The 17625-nt window shown below is 43.5% G+C and overlaps 1 protein-coding gene across 3 annotated transcripts in view; it reads left to right on the top strand.

Annotated features, from left to right (window-relative positions):
* Positions 1-4265: 4265 nt before the first annotated feature.
* RIMS1 (regulating synaptic membrane exocytosis 1) overlaps positions 4266-17625 on the top strand; it is a 484827-nt gene continuing 471467 nt past the window's right edge. For 2 of the 3 annotated variants that reach the window (XM_026654647.1, XM_026654643.1), the window contains exon 1: positions 4266-4429. In XM_026654647.1, coding sequence (XP_026510432.1) covers positions 4266-4429 — 164 coding nt within the window. Of the gene's footprint in view, positions 4430-16441; positions 16457-17625 lie in introns of all 3 variants that reach the window. The other variant, XM_026654646.1, reaches the window with a different exon arrangement.

Here is a 17625-nt window from a genome sequence, read left to right as displayed (position 1 = left end):
ATAGGTCATGTTCTCAAGACCTTTAATCATTCTTGTTGCTCTTCTCTTATACACACACTTAAACTTAACAAAGCAGATAGAGATAATACAGAAAGTACATTCGGATGTCCATACTTACACCCTTATCTTTCATACTTAACCATTATCTTTCTCATCACCGTCATCATCCTCATCTTCCCCAGTGACCATCATTCTGGCCCCTTCCAAGGTCTACATTTCTCCAACCTATCTGCTGCCCCTGGGATGTTACTTTTATAGTAGGTTACGCTGACGCTGCCATGACAAATGCATATTCAATAGAGGTCCTTATTTGTATTTCCTCCCTTTAAGGTGTCGTTATTCTATAGAAAGCAACAGAGGGTCCTGTGGCACCTTTAAGACTAACAGAAGTATTGGGAGCATAAGCTTTCGTGAGTAAGAACCTCACTTCTTCAGATGCAAGTGAAGAAGTGAGGTTCTTACCCACGAAAGCTTATGCTCCCAATACTTCTGTTAGTCTTAAAGGTGCCACAGGACCCTCTGTTGCTTTTTACAGATTCAGACTAACACGGCTACCCCTCTGTTATTCTATAGGTTAGTATATGTCTGATGTTACCCTATTAGCATACACGTCAATTTGCTGTCATGGCAACTTTGCGATCGGAGGTCCTGTCCAGAACTTTTGAGATGCTGGTGTCAGCTATGTTCTGTGCTGGGGTCAGCTGTGTTCTGTGGGTGGCTGATGTCAGTATTCTGGACAAAAGTCCCCCTTATCTTGCATTCTACTTTCAGTTCCCTATAATTTATGAATTACTTAAGTTTATCTATGCCAAAGGTTATAGGCCTCAAGCCTCACACTATCTACTAAAGCCAAATCTTACAGGATAAAGCCTGTAGGTTCCTTGCATTACTACTAAATATAATAAAGCAGGATAACAAAGCAATTAATATAATACCGGTAAGCTGGCCCACTGGGCTACAAGATGCATAGTGCAGTTTTCCCAATTTTCTGTCTAGCCCACCTCCACTCCCGCATTGGGAGGAGGCTGGAGCAGCCCTTGCACTTCTTGATGGCTCTGTATTTGTCTAGTAGTTCATTATGCAGCAATATGAAGACATTTGACTAGTTTGTTTGGTCTGTTACGAATGGGATATAACAATTAATGAAACAATACAACAGTGGTATATATCCTTGCAATATGTTGGTTGGACTCACCTTAAAGGATTTTCCTTTCATATTGGCCTCTCAACATACCATTTGAATCTATCAGCTTGTTTAATATAAAACAAATAACTTGTTATATGTACATTTGTTAAAGGTTAATTATAGCACATCGATCATATTTCTATTTAAAATAGACAGCATGGTCTAAACTGTCTGCAATACTCTTTGGGGCCAGGTTGCTTTGGCAATGAAACTTCTTCATACTACAAGGTGTTTGTTACAGAGTGCTTTAGATACTGACAATTTTGTATATAGTTTTTAAAATCTTAATTGCCACCTTTTAGATTTCTAGTATTCCTTGTAATACTGTATCAAATATTATAGCTTGATCTGTTGTATGTCGATTATTAACTTACAGGCTGAAACATATAAAAAAGACAATAAAAGAAGGAGTAATTTCACAATTTAGCAAGAGTTTGTGGCTGTCTAGATAATTAGCTGTTGTTACTCAACTGCTATCTTCTCTGTGTGAAACACAGAAGTAGTATCTTCTGTTTGACATATTCTTTAAAGCTAAGGCCTAAGTTAGACCTATATTGGGATGTATATAACAACATTAGTAATAAATTCTATACTTTCTGTGTTGTCACTAATAAAGACATTAGATTTCAAAAAGAAAAAAGAACAAATGAACACAAAAAGAAAAGAGAAAATCAAAAGGAAGGAAGACAGAATAAGTTGAGACAGACATTGATTGTATTTATTATTAAAACGTATTCAATTTCTTTTATTTAAATTTAAATACCAAATTTTTATGGTACATGATGATACATATGAACTGATGTTACTGATATATTTGTTTGAACAATATACAAAATTCAACCATAATTCCTCTCAGCTTGCCAGTCGCTGTTTGTTCTCCTGTATACACAAACAAGTCTGGTAAGATAAGGTGGGTTATGATTGCATCTGATGTGTTATTCAGAGGTATTGACAGGCCTGCTTGTGCCAACCATTCTATTTCTATACTTGTGGGGAGTTACTTCAGCAGGAGGACCTGGTGAATTCCTTTTATGCACTCATCACTACGGTATATGAGAGTTCTATAGCTCTGGACTGTCTACTGACAAAGCCCTGTGTCTGGTTCCCTACAGTCTAACTTTGGTGTCTGTCTCATCAAGAATAGCTTAAGCAGCATGGTACAGAGTGAGAAGCTATTCTTGGGCCAAGCTTATTGAAGGCTTAGAGATTGCAGAGGACTGTTATACTTTCTCTTTGGCCTGGCCTGCTCAGATGGTGAGTTTGTGCATGGTGGAACAGCAGCAGCAGTAGCTTCCTTCTGGCCTTTGTAGTCAGCCCCAAGTAGAGTTTGTTGCTGTACTCCAGTCTGGAGGTGATGAATGAATGGATTACTGCGGCTCAGCCTTTGAGAAGAAAGGATGATGTTTCCTTGCTAGTCAAAGATGGAATATGGGTTTTTTGGTGACTGTTACTATTTGGGTGACCAGGAGTGATAATGAATCTAGCAGGACCCTGAGCTTAGACATTACCTGGCTCATTGGTGGGCCTATGCCTTCAACTAAGGGGGATAGTTACCAGCTGTCCTGAGTGTTCTGTCCTTCATTCATGTTCCAACTTCTTTTATGTACTGGGATTGCTGGGAGACAGCAGGCTGTGTGCTGGATGAGGAGGACACCAAGTTGGGTGCATCCTTATAGATTTGGTTCACTAATCAACATCTCCCTTATTGCTTTTACACTGATGTGACAGAACTGATCCCTGCAGTAATATCTCAGGGAGGAGGAGCAGTTGCCCTTCATTACCATTTAGAATTTGCATAGTTGTAGGGAGGCCCTTCATGTTAAGAAACAATTTGGTTTGTTTATGAAGAGTTTGAACTATCACATATTTCAAGCTTGGTTATGGAAGGCCCAAGTAGGAGAAAATAGGAAGAATGTGTGGGGCTAGTCTGAAGTAAGGGGGAATAGGGAAAGTGTGGAGCATGCTCTGCTCTGGCTCAAGATGGGGCACCCAGTGAGATCGTAAAACCCACATCAAGTGCAGGGGAAGAAGGGTTAGAGTTCATGTAGTGCCAGTCTGCAATTTAGGAGCCCAAGGAAAATATCTACAAGTTGTGTTGAAAGCAGAGAAGCCAAGAAAAGACTGGCATAGTAAATACATGACTGGGTCAAAGCAGGGACCCAGATGGAGTACCTCCATCCTTAGCCTAAGTCATAGGAGTCTGGTCAGCATGTGTGTAGGGCCAGTGTGTGGTCAGGGGAGACTGGGGAGTGTGTCCAACAAAGTGATGGAGAGTGCCTGGCACCAGCCCAAGGTTGGGGAGCTCCAGGACATGGTGCTGACCTGTAGTGGGGGAGCCAGGTGAAAGCCTGTCACACTGGGTTGCAGTGAGAAAGCTTAGGCAGAGCAGGATAAAGTGCAGGTGGACCCTGCACAAGGTAGGCCGGGGGCAGAGCACCAGCTGAGGAGACTGGCAAGGTGCATGGCCATTAATCGAGGTAAAGAGAGCTGAGAAAGATCAGAGAGGAAAATATCATCCCAGTAGCAACTCTGGCAAACATGTGGCCCGAGGACAAGTCAGGGGATGCCAGGGGTGTGGGTGGCTCAGGTTCATGGACTCCACAGCTGGTGGTGCTCAGTGTGAGACAGCAGGAGCATCTTCCAGGAGCGGAGCGGCTTGGACTCCGCCTAACTGACACCCAACTCCCCCCTCCCTCCTCAAAGCTAGCAGCAGCAGCATCCGCCCTTCTCTTCCAGCTCTGTGCATCCAGCCTGCCTGTGCACACAGCCTACTAGCTGTAATCCCGAGCCCTCTCTCCCCCCGCCCCCCCCGGGAGGATGGGATGCAAGAGGCAGGAGGGCAGCCCCAAACCTTCCTAGAGCTGGGCAAACAAAGGGAGCAGCAGCAGCCGGGCTGGGGTGGATGCAAGCAACCATGAAAGGCTGGGTCTCCGCCTCCTCTGCTGCTGCTGCCGCCGCCGGAGAGCTGCTGCCTGCTGCCGATGAGCAGAGGACTACACTGTGAAGGGAGGAGGCGGAGAGGCGTGATTGGCTTTGCCTTGCTAAGGTAGAAGGTGTAAGGGAAAAGGCAGAAATAAAAATGTCTTCTTCGGTGGGGCCCCGCGGCCCTCGCCCACCCACGGTGCCTCCCCCGATGCAGGAGCTGCCCGACCTGAGCCACCTGACAGAGGAGGAGAGGAACATCATTATGGCAGTGATGGACCGGCAGAAAGAAGAGGAAGAGAAGGAAGAGGCCATGCTCAAGTAAGCAGCCGCCCTGTCATTCATTCATTCATTCTGGGGGGGGGGGGGGGGGGGGGGGGGCCGGGGGGGGAAAGGGGGCAAGGCAGCGGCGCGGCTGGGCTGCAGCGGCTCTGGGAACGGTGCGGGGCTCGGGTCGGCCACACTGACCGAGCCCCGAGGGGGTCCCTTCCCAGAGACTGGCCGCGGGTCATGCCCCGCAGAACCCCCACCCGCTTCCCCTCACGGCCCTGAACTTCCTTCTCTCCCATCCATGGGAACCGCCTCGCTTCCCTGCGGGAGACGCCTACCTGAGGAGACCCACACCCAGGAGAGGCGAGGAGGGTCTCGCTTCCCCCCCACGCAGGGGAAGAAGAGCCCCCCCCCCCTCCGCTGGGGTGTGTTAGAAGAGGGGAGATCTTGCCATTGGAAAACCCACCACATTTTGGGAAGGGATTCCTCTGGGGGCCTTAAAACCAAGCCTGTTACAGGAGGGGTAATGGGTAGGATTTCCCCAGGATAGAGCCTTCAAAAAACACCATGCTGCCCCCACCTGGTTCAGTGTAAACCCAACCCTGCCACTTGGGGATCAGGCAGCAACCTGTCTTTTCCTCTGCTACTTCCACTCCCTGCAGGGTTTCTCCAGCTGGGCTATCTTCCTTTTGCTATCTTCCTATCTGCCTGGTGGTTGCTGTACTGTGGGCAAGGATGGGAGGCATCTTGCTGTGGAGGGGCGTTTTGATGTGGGAAAGCACAGTGTGTTTATAATTAGCAACACTGCTCCTTACAGAGGGCAAGGTGTTAACTTGTGTTGGTGGGCTAGAGAGAGAATTGGTAGGTTTCTTACCCTGTTGATTACATAGGGAAAGATGTAGGGGGCTCAGGGCATTGATGGATGCCATATTTGGAAACTAGTCTCTCTCCTGTCTCTCTTGAACCTTTTATCTCTTTCCCCCTTTTCTCCATTAGCAGCAGGCTTCAAATGTAATGTTACTAAATTGCCTCCTAAGAGTGATGAGACTAAACAGATTGAGACTGTGGCCTGAGGAAGAGAATCAAATTTTCTCTTCCTGTAACCACCTTCCAGGCCTGTTCACTTTTGGATGGAAATGGCAGAATAGGTAACTGACTACATGCAAAACTCTTAATGTGATCCAGAACCTTTCTATCCTGTAAGGTGTGTCCTCGTCTCACTGTATCCCATTCCCTTGTGTGTGTTTGGAGGGTAGGGCTGGTGGCTTGCACTTAAGGTGTGACATGCTGTGTGTGGTGTTTTCTTTTGGCTGCATCGGAAATAACCAGTTTTAAGGTGTGGGTTCCAGTTTTTATACTTTCCCCTGTAGCCAACAGTATAATCTATAATGGATGGAAATATTGAATCCCTGCAGTCTCTTAACTTCTGTGCCATGTATTGCAAGTGATTTGAAGCTGAGGGCAGTGTCTGATTGTGCTGTTGTCTCTGTCCTTTCAGATCAGTGCTGGGATTTGCATTTCTGCGGTGGCTGCTGCTGGTAACTGCAGAAATGTACACTAAGGCCCACTAGCTAGTAATGCTTATTGCCTGGGACCAAGACTAGGGATGGGGGTGTGGCACTGAGAACTGAGTTTGGGATGAAGAGTTCGGTTCACTGCTGCTGTGGTTGTAATACTTGGGGTATGATCAAGACTTTATTGGGGTTGGAAGAAGAGCAGGATTGTGAAACTGCACTCTACTAGCCAATGTGAGGATAAAGCATTCAGGGTCACTTTTGGTCTCTATACATAATAAGAGAATTGAAAGGAACTGCTGGCCAAATGCTATAGACTACATCTCTACTTCCCCCATTCTCTGTCCTTTACCCCTCCACCCATTGCTACTTCCATATACATATTTAACCTTTATTCTGTGTAAAATAGCATTATAAGTCCCATGTCCACTGCAAGAGCAAACTTTTGTCAGGAGTGGCGCTAATTTTCAGTACTATAATTGTTAATGCGGGGTAAGGGATTTCTTCTCTGCTTCTTTCATATTAGCATCGGTGAAGCCTGTAACATTATTTAGAATGTTTTCCATAAGGGTGCTGGGAATCTTCAAAGCTTTTGCTAAAAGACTTGGGGCACCGTTCAAAGTTAATTTTTTAGCACAGGTCAAAAATTGCCCTTTGTGGATTCTGCTTGAAAATTGGATCTTTCTACGTTGCTTTAGACATGTATTCAAAGGGTTAGTGATGCCAAAAAGAATTTCTTGTAATTTGGTCCACGTAACAATTCTTATTCAAAGGCATCTGAATAATAGGAAAAGCTCCGCTTCAGGCTGTGAAAAATGTGATTTTTAGATAGCTGGAAATTCAGCCCATAGTCATGGAATGAAGGGGAAAGCTTATAAACTTTGCTATATAGTTCATGGGAATTAGGTCAGAGTCAGTAGTTTCCATCTAGTTATGATTTTTTATGTTGCACAGAACCATTATATCTTCTAGAATCATTGTCCTTTTTTCTATATGGCCAGCACTACACTTTTTTTTTCTGGAGCAAGAATTATACATGCTCTTCCTTATAGACAGGATAACAATCTGAACAAATATCTCCTGCCCTAATTCTGCAGAGAGGGTGTATGTGTTATACATATATGATGGTGCTGTCAATGTAATAAATTCCACAGCCATATTATACATTGTGAGCCTTAGACCATGGTACCTGCCCTCTGCCTGTTAATTTGTCTCCAACTGGATTGGTTCTAACATTCCAAATGTCTGAGCCGCTTCAAACAGCTATCAGTTTTCTTTTAAAACAAACTGATAAGGAAATGTTTTCTTCCACAGCACCCACATCCCAAATGTGGAACTTCCTCTCAAAGTAATGCTGGTCTGAGATGCCAAATGGACAATATTCATTCCTAGACCAGTGACAGGTTTACTGCCCAATATCTCAGGATGGAAGATGGATGCACAAGAGGGCAGAATTAAGGTTGCAGAGGCAAACGTAAATCTGGCATTTCCTAATTTCTAAGTGCTTGACTTTACAACCTAAATAATATTTTAAATATAGTTTTATTGTATGTAGTACACATGCAAGCTTTATGAGAAATGGGACTCAGAGCTGAACACATTGGAATTTTGTAAAGTCTGGAATGCAAAATTAGATCCAGATTCCACTGCTGGCTCCAATCTGTAATGGAGAGCTGAAATTTTGAAAGCTATATCTCTGTACACCCCCTTTACACATGCTTTTACACAGGATAAAAATAATTCCCACTGTAGTTATATTATTCAGGAAGTCTTACTAGATGATCACAATAATCCTTTCTGGCCTTAATCTATGAATCTATAAATTAATGGGTGTTATTGATGGCTGGCAGGAGGGATGGAGAAAAGGGGGAGGAGAAGTGTAGGATCCTTACATAAAACTCCCCAGAGCAAAGGGGTGTTATAAATCCAGGTTTTGATAAAAATCTTTTTAATATGCTTTCTTCCTAATGTTCCATTGGCTGGCAATCTGGAAAATGCCAGTGTTCCAAGAGTGTAAAAAATAGTAAAGTTTTTCATTCCAAATCTTATCATGCCCTTTTATTTGTTAAGATGTACCTAAACTCTCTTTTTTGCTTCCTTTGACACTGGAATAAAATGGTCAAACATACTGTATTGCTACCTCCATCAGGTGACTAGTTAGTTAGAATATTGCAGAGCATTTTTTAGCAATTCCATTTAATACTTAAGTAAAGAAAGGTTGTTAAAAAATTTGAATAGGACTGTACCTTATATTGTGAAAACAATAGATCAAATTATCTACTAGTAGAAATGGGCACAGATCAATTGACTACCATGCAATTTTGCTTATTTGCACCATGAAAGAATTTGGCCCAATATTTGTTTTCACTTTGAACCACTTATATATGCAAATACCTGAACTGAGTAACCACATGATTATATTGTTCTAGACCTCATTCCTCCATACCTCACCCCTTCTGTACATTCTGCTATAGCTATTCACTGGCTCACATCTAAAATTATACTGTAACGGCCAAATTCTGCACTCCTGTACACTGGCCAGATCTAGAGTAACTTCACAGAAGCAAAGGAACTGCTCTGGATTTTCGTTAGTTAGATTTACTAAATAATAGTAAAGTTAGGCTCAACGTTCTTCAGGCCATTGCTCTATTTATACTGTAAAGTATATAGTATAATTTGGGGGACTGGGAAAATAGGGTGGAATTTTCAAAAGCATTCAGCTGGCATTTTACCATTGGGTTTAATGCACGGATTCTCAAACTGGGGATCGGGACCCCTCAGGGGGTCACAAGGTTCATACATGGGGGGGGTCGCGAGCTGTCAGCCTCCACCTCAAACCCTGCTTTGCCGCCAGCATTTATAATAGTGTTAAATATATAAAAAGTGATTTTAATTTATAAGGAGGAGTCGCACTCAGAGGCTTTCTATGTGAAAGGAGTCATCAGTACAAAAGTTTGAGAACTACTGGTTTAGTGGGAGCAGATTTTGGCCAACACTGAATGCTTTTGAAAATCCAACCTATAATATTTTTTGGAAAAATTACACTAAAACACTTGTATCTGCAGGGTAACTTTAGTCTACAATGGCTGTACTGTGGAAAACATTTCATAAGATCCCATCCAATTAGATACAAAGATCAAAAAGGCTTGATTCTGCTCTTTTTGGAGATACCCGTGCATAACCTCAAATTACTGGCAGAAGTTTGCACGTGATCAGGACTAGGGAATTTACACCAGATTCTTCAATGAGAGCCAAATGCAAGATCTGGGGGTGCATGGATAGCTTTTCAGATCTGTGAACTTAAGAATGGACATATTGGGTCAGACTAAAGGTCCATCTAGTCCAGTATCCTGTCTACCAACAGTGGCCAATGCCAGGGGCCCAAGAGGGAGTGAACCTAACAGGTAATGATCAAGTGATCTCTCTCCTGTCGTCCATCACCATCCTCTGACAAACAGAGGCTAGGGACTCTATTCCTTACCCATCCTGGCTAATAGCCATTAATGGACTTAACCTCCATGAATTTATCCAGTTCTCTTTTAAACCCTGTTATAGTCCTAGCCTTCACAACCTCCTCAGACAATGAGTTCCACAAGTTGACTGTGCGCTGTATAAAGAAGAACTTCCTTTTATTTGTTTTAAACCTGCTGCCCATTAATTTCATTTGGTGGCCCCTTGTTCTTATATTATGGGAACAAGTTAATAACTTTTCTTTATTTACTTTCTCCACACCACTCATGATTTTATATACCTCTATCATATCCCCCCTTAGTCTCCTCTTTTCCAAGCTGAAAAGTCCTAGCCTCTTTAATCTCTCCTCATATGGGACCCGTTCCAACCCCCTAATCATTTTAGTTGCCCTTCTCTAAACCTTTGCTAATGCCAGTATATCTTTTTTGAGATGAGGAGACCACATCTGTACGCAGTATTCAAGATGTGGGCGTACTTTGGATTTATATAAGGGCAATAAGATATTCTCCGTCTTATTCGCTATCCCTTTTTTAATGATTCCTAACATCCTGTTTGCTCTTTTGACTGCCGCTGCACGCTGTGTGGACGTCTTCAGAGAACTATCCACAATGACTCCAAGATCTTTTTCCTGATTAGTTGTAGCTAAATTAGCCCCCACCATCTTGTATGTATAGTTGGGGTTATTTTTCCCAATGTGCATTACTTTACATTTATCCACATTAAATGTCATTTGCCATTTTGTTGCCCAATCACTTAGTTTTGTGAGATCTTTTTGAAGTTCTTCACAGTCTGCTTTGGTCTTAACTATCTTGAGCAGTTTAGTATCATCTGCAAACTTTGCCACCTCACTTTTTACCCCTTCCTCCAGATAATTTATGAATAAGTTGAATAGGATTGGTTCTAGGACTGACCCTTGGGGAACATCACTAGTTACCCCTCTCCATTCTGAAAATTTACCATTTATTCCTACCCTTTGTTCACTGTCTTTTAACCAGTTCTCAATCCATAAAAGGATCTTCCCTCTTATCCCATGAGAACTTAATTTACATAAGAGCCTTTGGTGAGGGACCTTGTCAAAGGCTTTCTGGAAATCTAAGTACACTATGTCCACTGGATCCCCCTTGTCCACATGTTTGTTGACCCCTTCAAAGAACTCTAATAGATTAGTAAGACATGATTTCCCTTTACAGAAACCATGTTGACTTTTGCCCAACAATTTATGTTCTTCTATGTGTCTGACAATTTTATTCTTTACGATTGTTTCAACTAATTTGCCCGGTACTGACGTTAGATTTACTGGTCTGTAATTGCTGGGATCACCTCTAGAGCCCTTTTTAAATATTGGCGTTACATTAGCTATCTTCCAGTCACTGGGTACAGAAGCCGATTTAAAGGACAGGTTACAAACCATAGTTGTTAGTTCCACAATTTCACATTTGAGTTCTTTCAGAATTCTTGGGTGAATGCCATCTGGTCCCGGTGACTTGTCACTGTTAAGTTTATCAGTTAATTACCAAACCTCCTCTATTGACACCTCAATCGGTGACAATTCATCAGATTCGTCACCTACAAAAGCCAGCTCAGGTTTGGGAATCTCCGTAACATCCTCAGCCATGAAGACTGAAGTGCTTCTGCCAATTGGAGCCGATGTTTAATCCTTACATTATCCAGTGTGTATTTGGGGAATATTTTCCCCTAGAGCATGCCTAGTTGTGGAATGTAGGCATTGAATTGGGTTCTTAGCCATTTCTTCACCAGTCATAACAGATTATAGAGAATGGTTGCATTATCTGAAGTGCATTCATGTTTGTACTGATACTTGTTGATCTGGGACTATGTTTTAATTCTCTGTATATATAATTTAAATATTACCCTCAAAATGTGATTGCATGCGAGATGCTGATGTCCACAGAGAGAGTTTTGAACAGGAAAGCCATGATCCAAATATATTTTCTAGCACTACAGAGATGAGCAAACCTCGTTGTGATTTTTAGTCATGACCTACAAAGCCATTCGTACACTCACCACTTTGAAGACATGAAGGGGCAAGGACGTACAGAACAACTGTTTCCAGATAGCGCTCTATTGGATGCTGAACTTTGATAGTAGCACACTGCCTGAATCATTCCCCATCATATCAGCTATATCTTGTCATTTGCAATCACAGGACCATATACTCTCACTCTTTGTGAACAATTCAGTGTAATCAGTGTTAGCTCTGCTGCAGATTGAGAGGCGTGCATGACTGTCACCTCTGTATTGAGCCCAGATGTGTCTGTTTCAGATGCCATCATAATAAATGCATAAATGGTTAAATTTTGCGGGCACTTACTCTCAGAACAGAAAGGAACCATGGATCTGTGGCATGGTGCCACCCTTGGAGCACATCCCTACATTGCATAGTGTGCTGCGTTAAAATCACTGCCCTCAGTTCCCTCTTGCTTCTTTATAATAACTTGTTTGCAGACCAAATTATTTAATATTCCACCAGCCTGGCATCCAATTTATTAAGTCCTTATAAATATACAATTTCCTTTGGCCCCTCAGGGCCAAACTCTTCCCCTGATTAATGGATTCCATACCCCTCCTTCCTTGCATTGTTCACTACTTCATCCTGGTTAAAGGACTCCACAGCCTTCCTTCCTAGAGCTGTGCAGTAGTTAAGGGCAGCTCCTCCAGCCCACAGTAGCCAGCTTCCAACCCTGCTTCAAAGAGTCTCTCTTCTCTCCCGACTTGGCTCAAGGTCCCCACAGCCCTCATGGCATGGCATTCTCCTCTCTAAGCTGCCTAATCTCTTTCTTTGTCATTCCCCCCTGGCTCTCCAGAGGCTTCTGATTTCATCTCCATCTCAGAATGGCTGATTTTAGCTACATGGCCTGCTTGTCCTGTCACTTAGCTTGCATTCCCAGGTAGAGAAAATAATCAAAGTGTCACCAGTGGGGCTGGACCTATCCCCCCTTAAAGGGCCATTCACTGTGGGACAGGCACTTCTTGGTGCATGGGTGAACTGAGCATATCAATAGGCTAGTGTTAAAGCTGTTGACAGTCCCTCTACTACCTGAACTGTTTCAGATTTTGGAGATCTATTGTGTGGTTCTGAAGGCAGATTGGAGCCATTAGGGCAGTGATTCTTCAGAATTTAAGAATAATTTTCTCTGTATTCAGTGCTTCGGTGATGAACACCAATTTCTGGGTAGACTAAGTGCTTTTGTATGACAAGTCAATCATGCATTTTAAATGCCTTAAATCTAGAGTTATTTTTACAAACTTCATTATGTGCAATTTGTCATTACATTGCTCACAAAAGGAAACAAAATCCAACCATGCTAATAGCTTAAGGAGTTAAAATATGGGCTATAGACATTGATAAGAAATACTCAAATGAGAAATATTTTGCGGGCTCAAGCATTTAATAATTAGAATATTTGAAATGTGATAATGAGCGAGTTTGTTTATTTCAAATAATGTATGTGTGTATTTTGCAATTGAGGTTTACAGATTTTTGAATGTATTCTGTCACATTTCTAGCCATGACATTGTAGGTACTGCTAGTTTTGGTGGTATAAAGCAGTGGTCTCCAAACTTTTTTGATTGCGCACTCCTATCAGTAAAAATTTTTTGAGCACGCACCCCCTTGGGTGCGTGCACCCCACTTTGGAGACCACTGATATAAAGCAGTGGCTCTCAACCTTTCCAGGAGTCTGATTTGTCTTGCATACCCACAAGTTTCACCTTTCTTAAAAACTACTTGCTTACAAAATCAGACATAAAAATACAAAAGTGTCACAGCACACTCTTTCTGAAAAATTGCTTCCATTCTCATTCTTACCATATAGTTATAAAATAAATCAATCGAAATATAAATATTGTACTTACATTTCAGTGTATAGTATATAGAACAGTATAAACAAGTCATTGTCTGTATGAAATTTTAGTTTGTACTGACGTTGCTAGTGCTTTTTATGTAGCCTGTTTTAAAACTAGGCAAATATCTAGATGAGTTGATGTATCCCCTCGCAGACATCTGCGTAACTCCAGAAGTACGTGCACATCTGATTGAGAACCACTGGTATTACGTATATCATATGTAAAGCAGTTAGTCCTATAGGGGAAAAAATACAGAGCTGAAGTCTATGCTTCGTTGCAAATATTTAGTCAGCTAGGAATGTAGAGGTTAACACTGATAGCTTTTTTTCTAACGAGCTTTCTGTATGTTGCACACTAACATGTGCTAAGGACAATAGAGTAATTTATGATTTATATTCATTATTTTGTTTTCTAGGTTTTTAATTCACATTTTCATATGAAGGTATTTACAAAATAAAGCTATTTATAATTTTACATATTTGCAACATTCTCTTTAGAATCATTGTAACATTTGACACAAGGAGGCCAAATTGTGTTCTGATGAAGTGAGGGTATACAGGTTTAGGTGGGGGCACAATATGGCCAGAAAGCTTGAATTGTAGCATTCCAATAATCAATACATTAGTTATTGTAGCTGAATATTTTCTTTGGTGCTATTGTTCATTTATTAAAATGTTGACACTGGATGGCAAACCTAAGTTAAGTTTTATTGTTGGAAAAACATATCCATTGTGCATTTTTAAATATATGTATAGATGTAGAAAAGCAAGACAGGCAGCTAGTTAATGGGTGTTCCGACAATGCACAAAGCAGTTTAGAGAGGACAGGACTTGTAAAAACTCTGAGCCATCCCAGTGTAACTCTATTGACTTTGGCCCTGAACGATTTTTCCATTTTCAGTATTTATAAAAACTCTCTGGCCTGTCTCTTTCTGGTATCATAAATTGCTCAGTCAGTCCTTCTAACTGTCTAGCCTTTTGTACCACGCTCATCACTGTATTATCAGAGTGCATTACAAATTCTGAAAGTAAACATAACAAAGGATCTCTCTCTCTTTTTTCGCTACCCTTTTTGTCAGTAGAATTTTTTTTTATGGGGAAGTATAAAAGGCTTTTTTCTGTTTTCCATTTTGTTTAATGGTCGTGACTCTTATGCACTGTTTGGGCAATACAGAGTATCATCAGCTAACACCAAATATTAAATGAGCACTTTATTATAAAAACAAATAAGTTAAAGTAATTTGTTGTTTAGCACACCTCCCTGCTTTTCTTTTCTTTGCAGTTGTCACTTTAACAAAACGTTGCTTTTTTTTCATTACACAAAGTAAGTTCGTAGGTACCAAAGGAGAGAGAGCCCTGCAAATCTGTGGATATCCGTGGACCATATTTGTGGATCGTGGATTGGATGCGGATGCATATTTTGTATCCATGCAGGAATCATAGAATCAGGGTTGGAAGGGACCTCAGGAGGTCATCTAGTCCAACCCCCTGCTCAAAGCAGGACCAATTCCCAACTAAATCATCTCAGCCAGGGCTTTGTAAACCCGGGCCTTAAAAACCTCCAAGGAAGGAGATTCCACCACCTCCCTAGGTAAAGCATTCCAGTGCTTCACCACCCTCCTAGTGAAATAGGACTCTACTTACATGCTGGTGTGCCTGTTTCGGCGATTGGTGGGATAGGTTTAAATGCTTGATAATATGTGAGTGTACAAACTCTCTGCTTATCATATTAGTACAGACAATTAATTGGCTAAAATAATGCGGGGAAATCCTCACCCCTGCTCTGGTCCCGCTATGCTGGATAAAAGGGCCTGAGTGGTATAACAGACCTTAAAATTCCCTGGTCCATCTAGGTGAGGATTCCCACTAGCACAGGCACTACAGTAGACAGGAGTAAGGCTGTGCTTTGAGGAATCCTTCACACTCCCTGGAGTAGGAGGTATGCTAGGACTGGGAGGGGCATGTCAGGAGCAGGGCTGCAGCATGCCGTGCTGTGAAGATTCTGGGTGGCACTGTGGCCCCTAAGGCAAACCTAGAGATTGCAGTAACTTGTGGCAGGTCTTCACTACCCGCCGGATTGGTGGGTAGTGATCGATCTATTGGGGAGCGATTTATTGCGTCTAGTGTAGCTTTGATAAATCGATCCCCGATTGCTCTGCCATCGACTCCGGAACTCCACCACTGCCGAGAGGCGGAAGCGGAGTCGACGGGGGAGTGGCGGCAGTGGACCCCGCGTCATGAGGACGCGAGGTAAGTCGATCTAAGATACGTCGACTTCAGCTACGCTATTCTCGTGTGTAGACCAGGGCTTAGATATACACATCCCAGAGCTGTCTAAATTATGCTGCGGTCCTCTCCAGCCCCTAGAGCAGCTCAGGATCAAGAGGGAGTAAAGTAGCTTAAAGCCACCTTAGCACTCCCATCCCCTGGACACCTCTTAGAAGCACAGTATAGAATCTCACTCATAAATTATAAGTACAATATGTATGCATTTAAGAATTGGAAAGGGTTTTAGTGTGAACATTCCATATGGAAATATGTACAAGTAATTTCATGGGCTTTAATTTTAATGTTCTATCACTTTAGTGTAACTTAAAATACGTACAGTACACTGTTCAAAGTTGATCAGCAGCTGGAGATCATTAACAATGACTGCACCACACTTTAAGTGCAGGGGCGGGGGGGAATTGTCTGGCTTGCTGGGGGAAGGGGCATACCTCTTTAGCATACCTCTTTAAGGGCACAGAGGCACATATGTTGCTGCAGATGCAGAACGGGTAAACATGGAGACTCTGACTCGTCCACCCCCCCGCCAGGTGATCAGAAGAGAGGGGAGAGTATATAGGTGCAAGCCAGACAGGAGAAGCCCTCTTTCACCTGGCCCAAGTTGAACAGCCGCTACCCTTGAAAGTGGCGAAATACCAGGTTTGGTCAGGATCCGCTGGAGACACTGTGCTAGCCTCTAAATTCTTGGGGGGGCTGGGAAGGAATTTTTCCTTTACTATCAAATTGGCCAAGGCAGAGTGGGAGTTTTTTCGCCTTCCCCACAGTGGATTCAGGTGGAAGGGCTCATTTGGGTCCAGCATGGAACAGGAGCGAGGCTATAATGTTGCAACTCATTTTGTAAATGTGGGACGGATGTCCAGTGCAGATGTTCCATAGGGAAGGGATACCGTAATTAGATAAATGATTTAGTAAAGGGTTTAAAGGAGGTGTTTGTTAATGGAGTGGAAAAGGGGCAGGGTGTTGGGGCTCCTATGATTGGCACAGCAGAGAGCCAGCCCCCCCTTCTTCATAGCCCAGCTGAACACTTATTTGAAGGGGGTTGGGGGTGGTAAGGTTCCAGCAGCAGGTTGGCTGGGGATCAGGATGGAAAAGGGGGTGGGGCTGACAGAAGGCCCCCAGGTAGATACTGAAGTGATCATGGAGTTGCCTGCGCTGTACACTTTTATCTGCTGGGTACTCCCAGACAGTTGTTAATAAAGTTTTCATCCTGATTAAACCACATCCAGTGTCTCCTGTCCTCCTTCCAGTATAGGCAGGTGATATAGTCCACAGCCATATCACTTCAGGCTCAAATTTTGCCAGATCGTACAAGTTAATGTCTTGATCCTACAAACAGATGTGACTACACTGTCTGACCTTAGTGGCTCTCTGTCCAGTCACAGGTGTGGCTGGGTGCACATCTGTTTACAGGATCCGGGCTTAAATGTGTTTGAGTCTAATCCCTGTTTAGATGGGAGACTTCCACAGTAAATTCTGAATGTTGCAGTAGGAAGCATGCTTCCCTCTGAGTTATTACTGAACCAATGTGGGGTTGCCAGGCGTCTGGTTTTCGACTGGAACGCCAGGTTGAAAAGGGACCCATGCAGCTCTTGTCAGCATTGCTGACTGGACCGTTAGAAGTCTGGTCAGCGGTGCAGTAGGGCTAAGGCAAGCTCCCTGCCTGCCCTGGCTCTGCATGGTTCCCAGAAGCCCCTAGGCACAGGGACGGCAAGGGAGGCTCCGCACGCTGCCTCCGCCCCGAGCACTAACTCCGCAGCTCCCATTGGCTGGGAACCGCAGCCAAGGGACCTGTGGAGGAGCGCCTGCAGGTGAAGGCAGCAAGCGGAGTCCCCTGGCTGCCCCTGCACCTAGGAGATGCAGGGACATGCTGGTCACTTACGGGAGCTGCCTAAGGTAAGTGCCACCCGGGAGCCCGAACCCCTTCCCACACCCCAACCCCCTGCCCCATCCCTGAGCCCCCTCCCGTACCCAAAGTCCCTTCCAGAGCCTGCACCCCCTCCCGCACTCCGAACACCTTGGCCCCAGCCCGGAGCTCCCTCCTCCAGCCAAAACACCTCATCCCCAGCCCCACCCCAGAGCCTGCATCTCAGCTGGAGCCCTCACCCCCCAT

Source organism: Terrapene carolina, unplaced genomic scaffold, assembly GCF_002925995.2.
Source record: "Terrapene carolina triunguis isolate 2854851 unplaced genomic scaffold, T_m_triunguis-2.0 Scaffold42, whole genome shotgun sequence".
Classification (NCBI taxonomy): Eukaryota; Metazoa; Chordata; order Testudines; family Emydidae; genus Terrapene; species Terrapene triunguis.
This window is presented reverse-complemented; position numbering and strand designations above follow the sequence as displayed.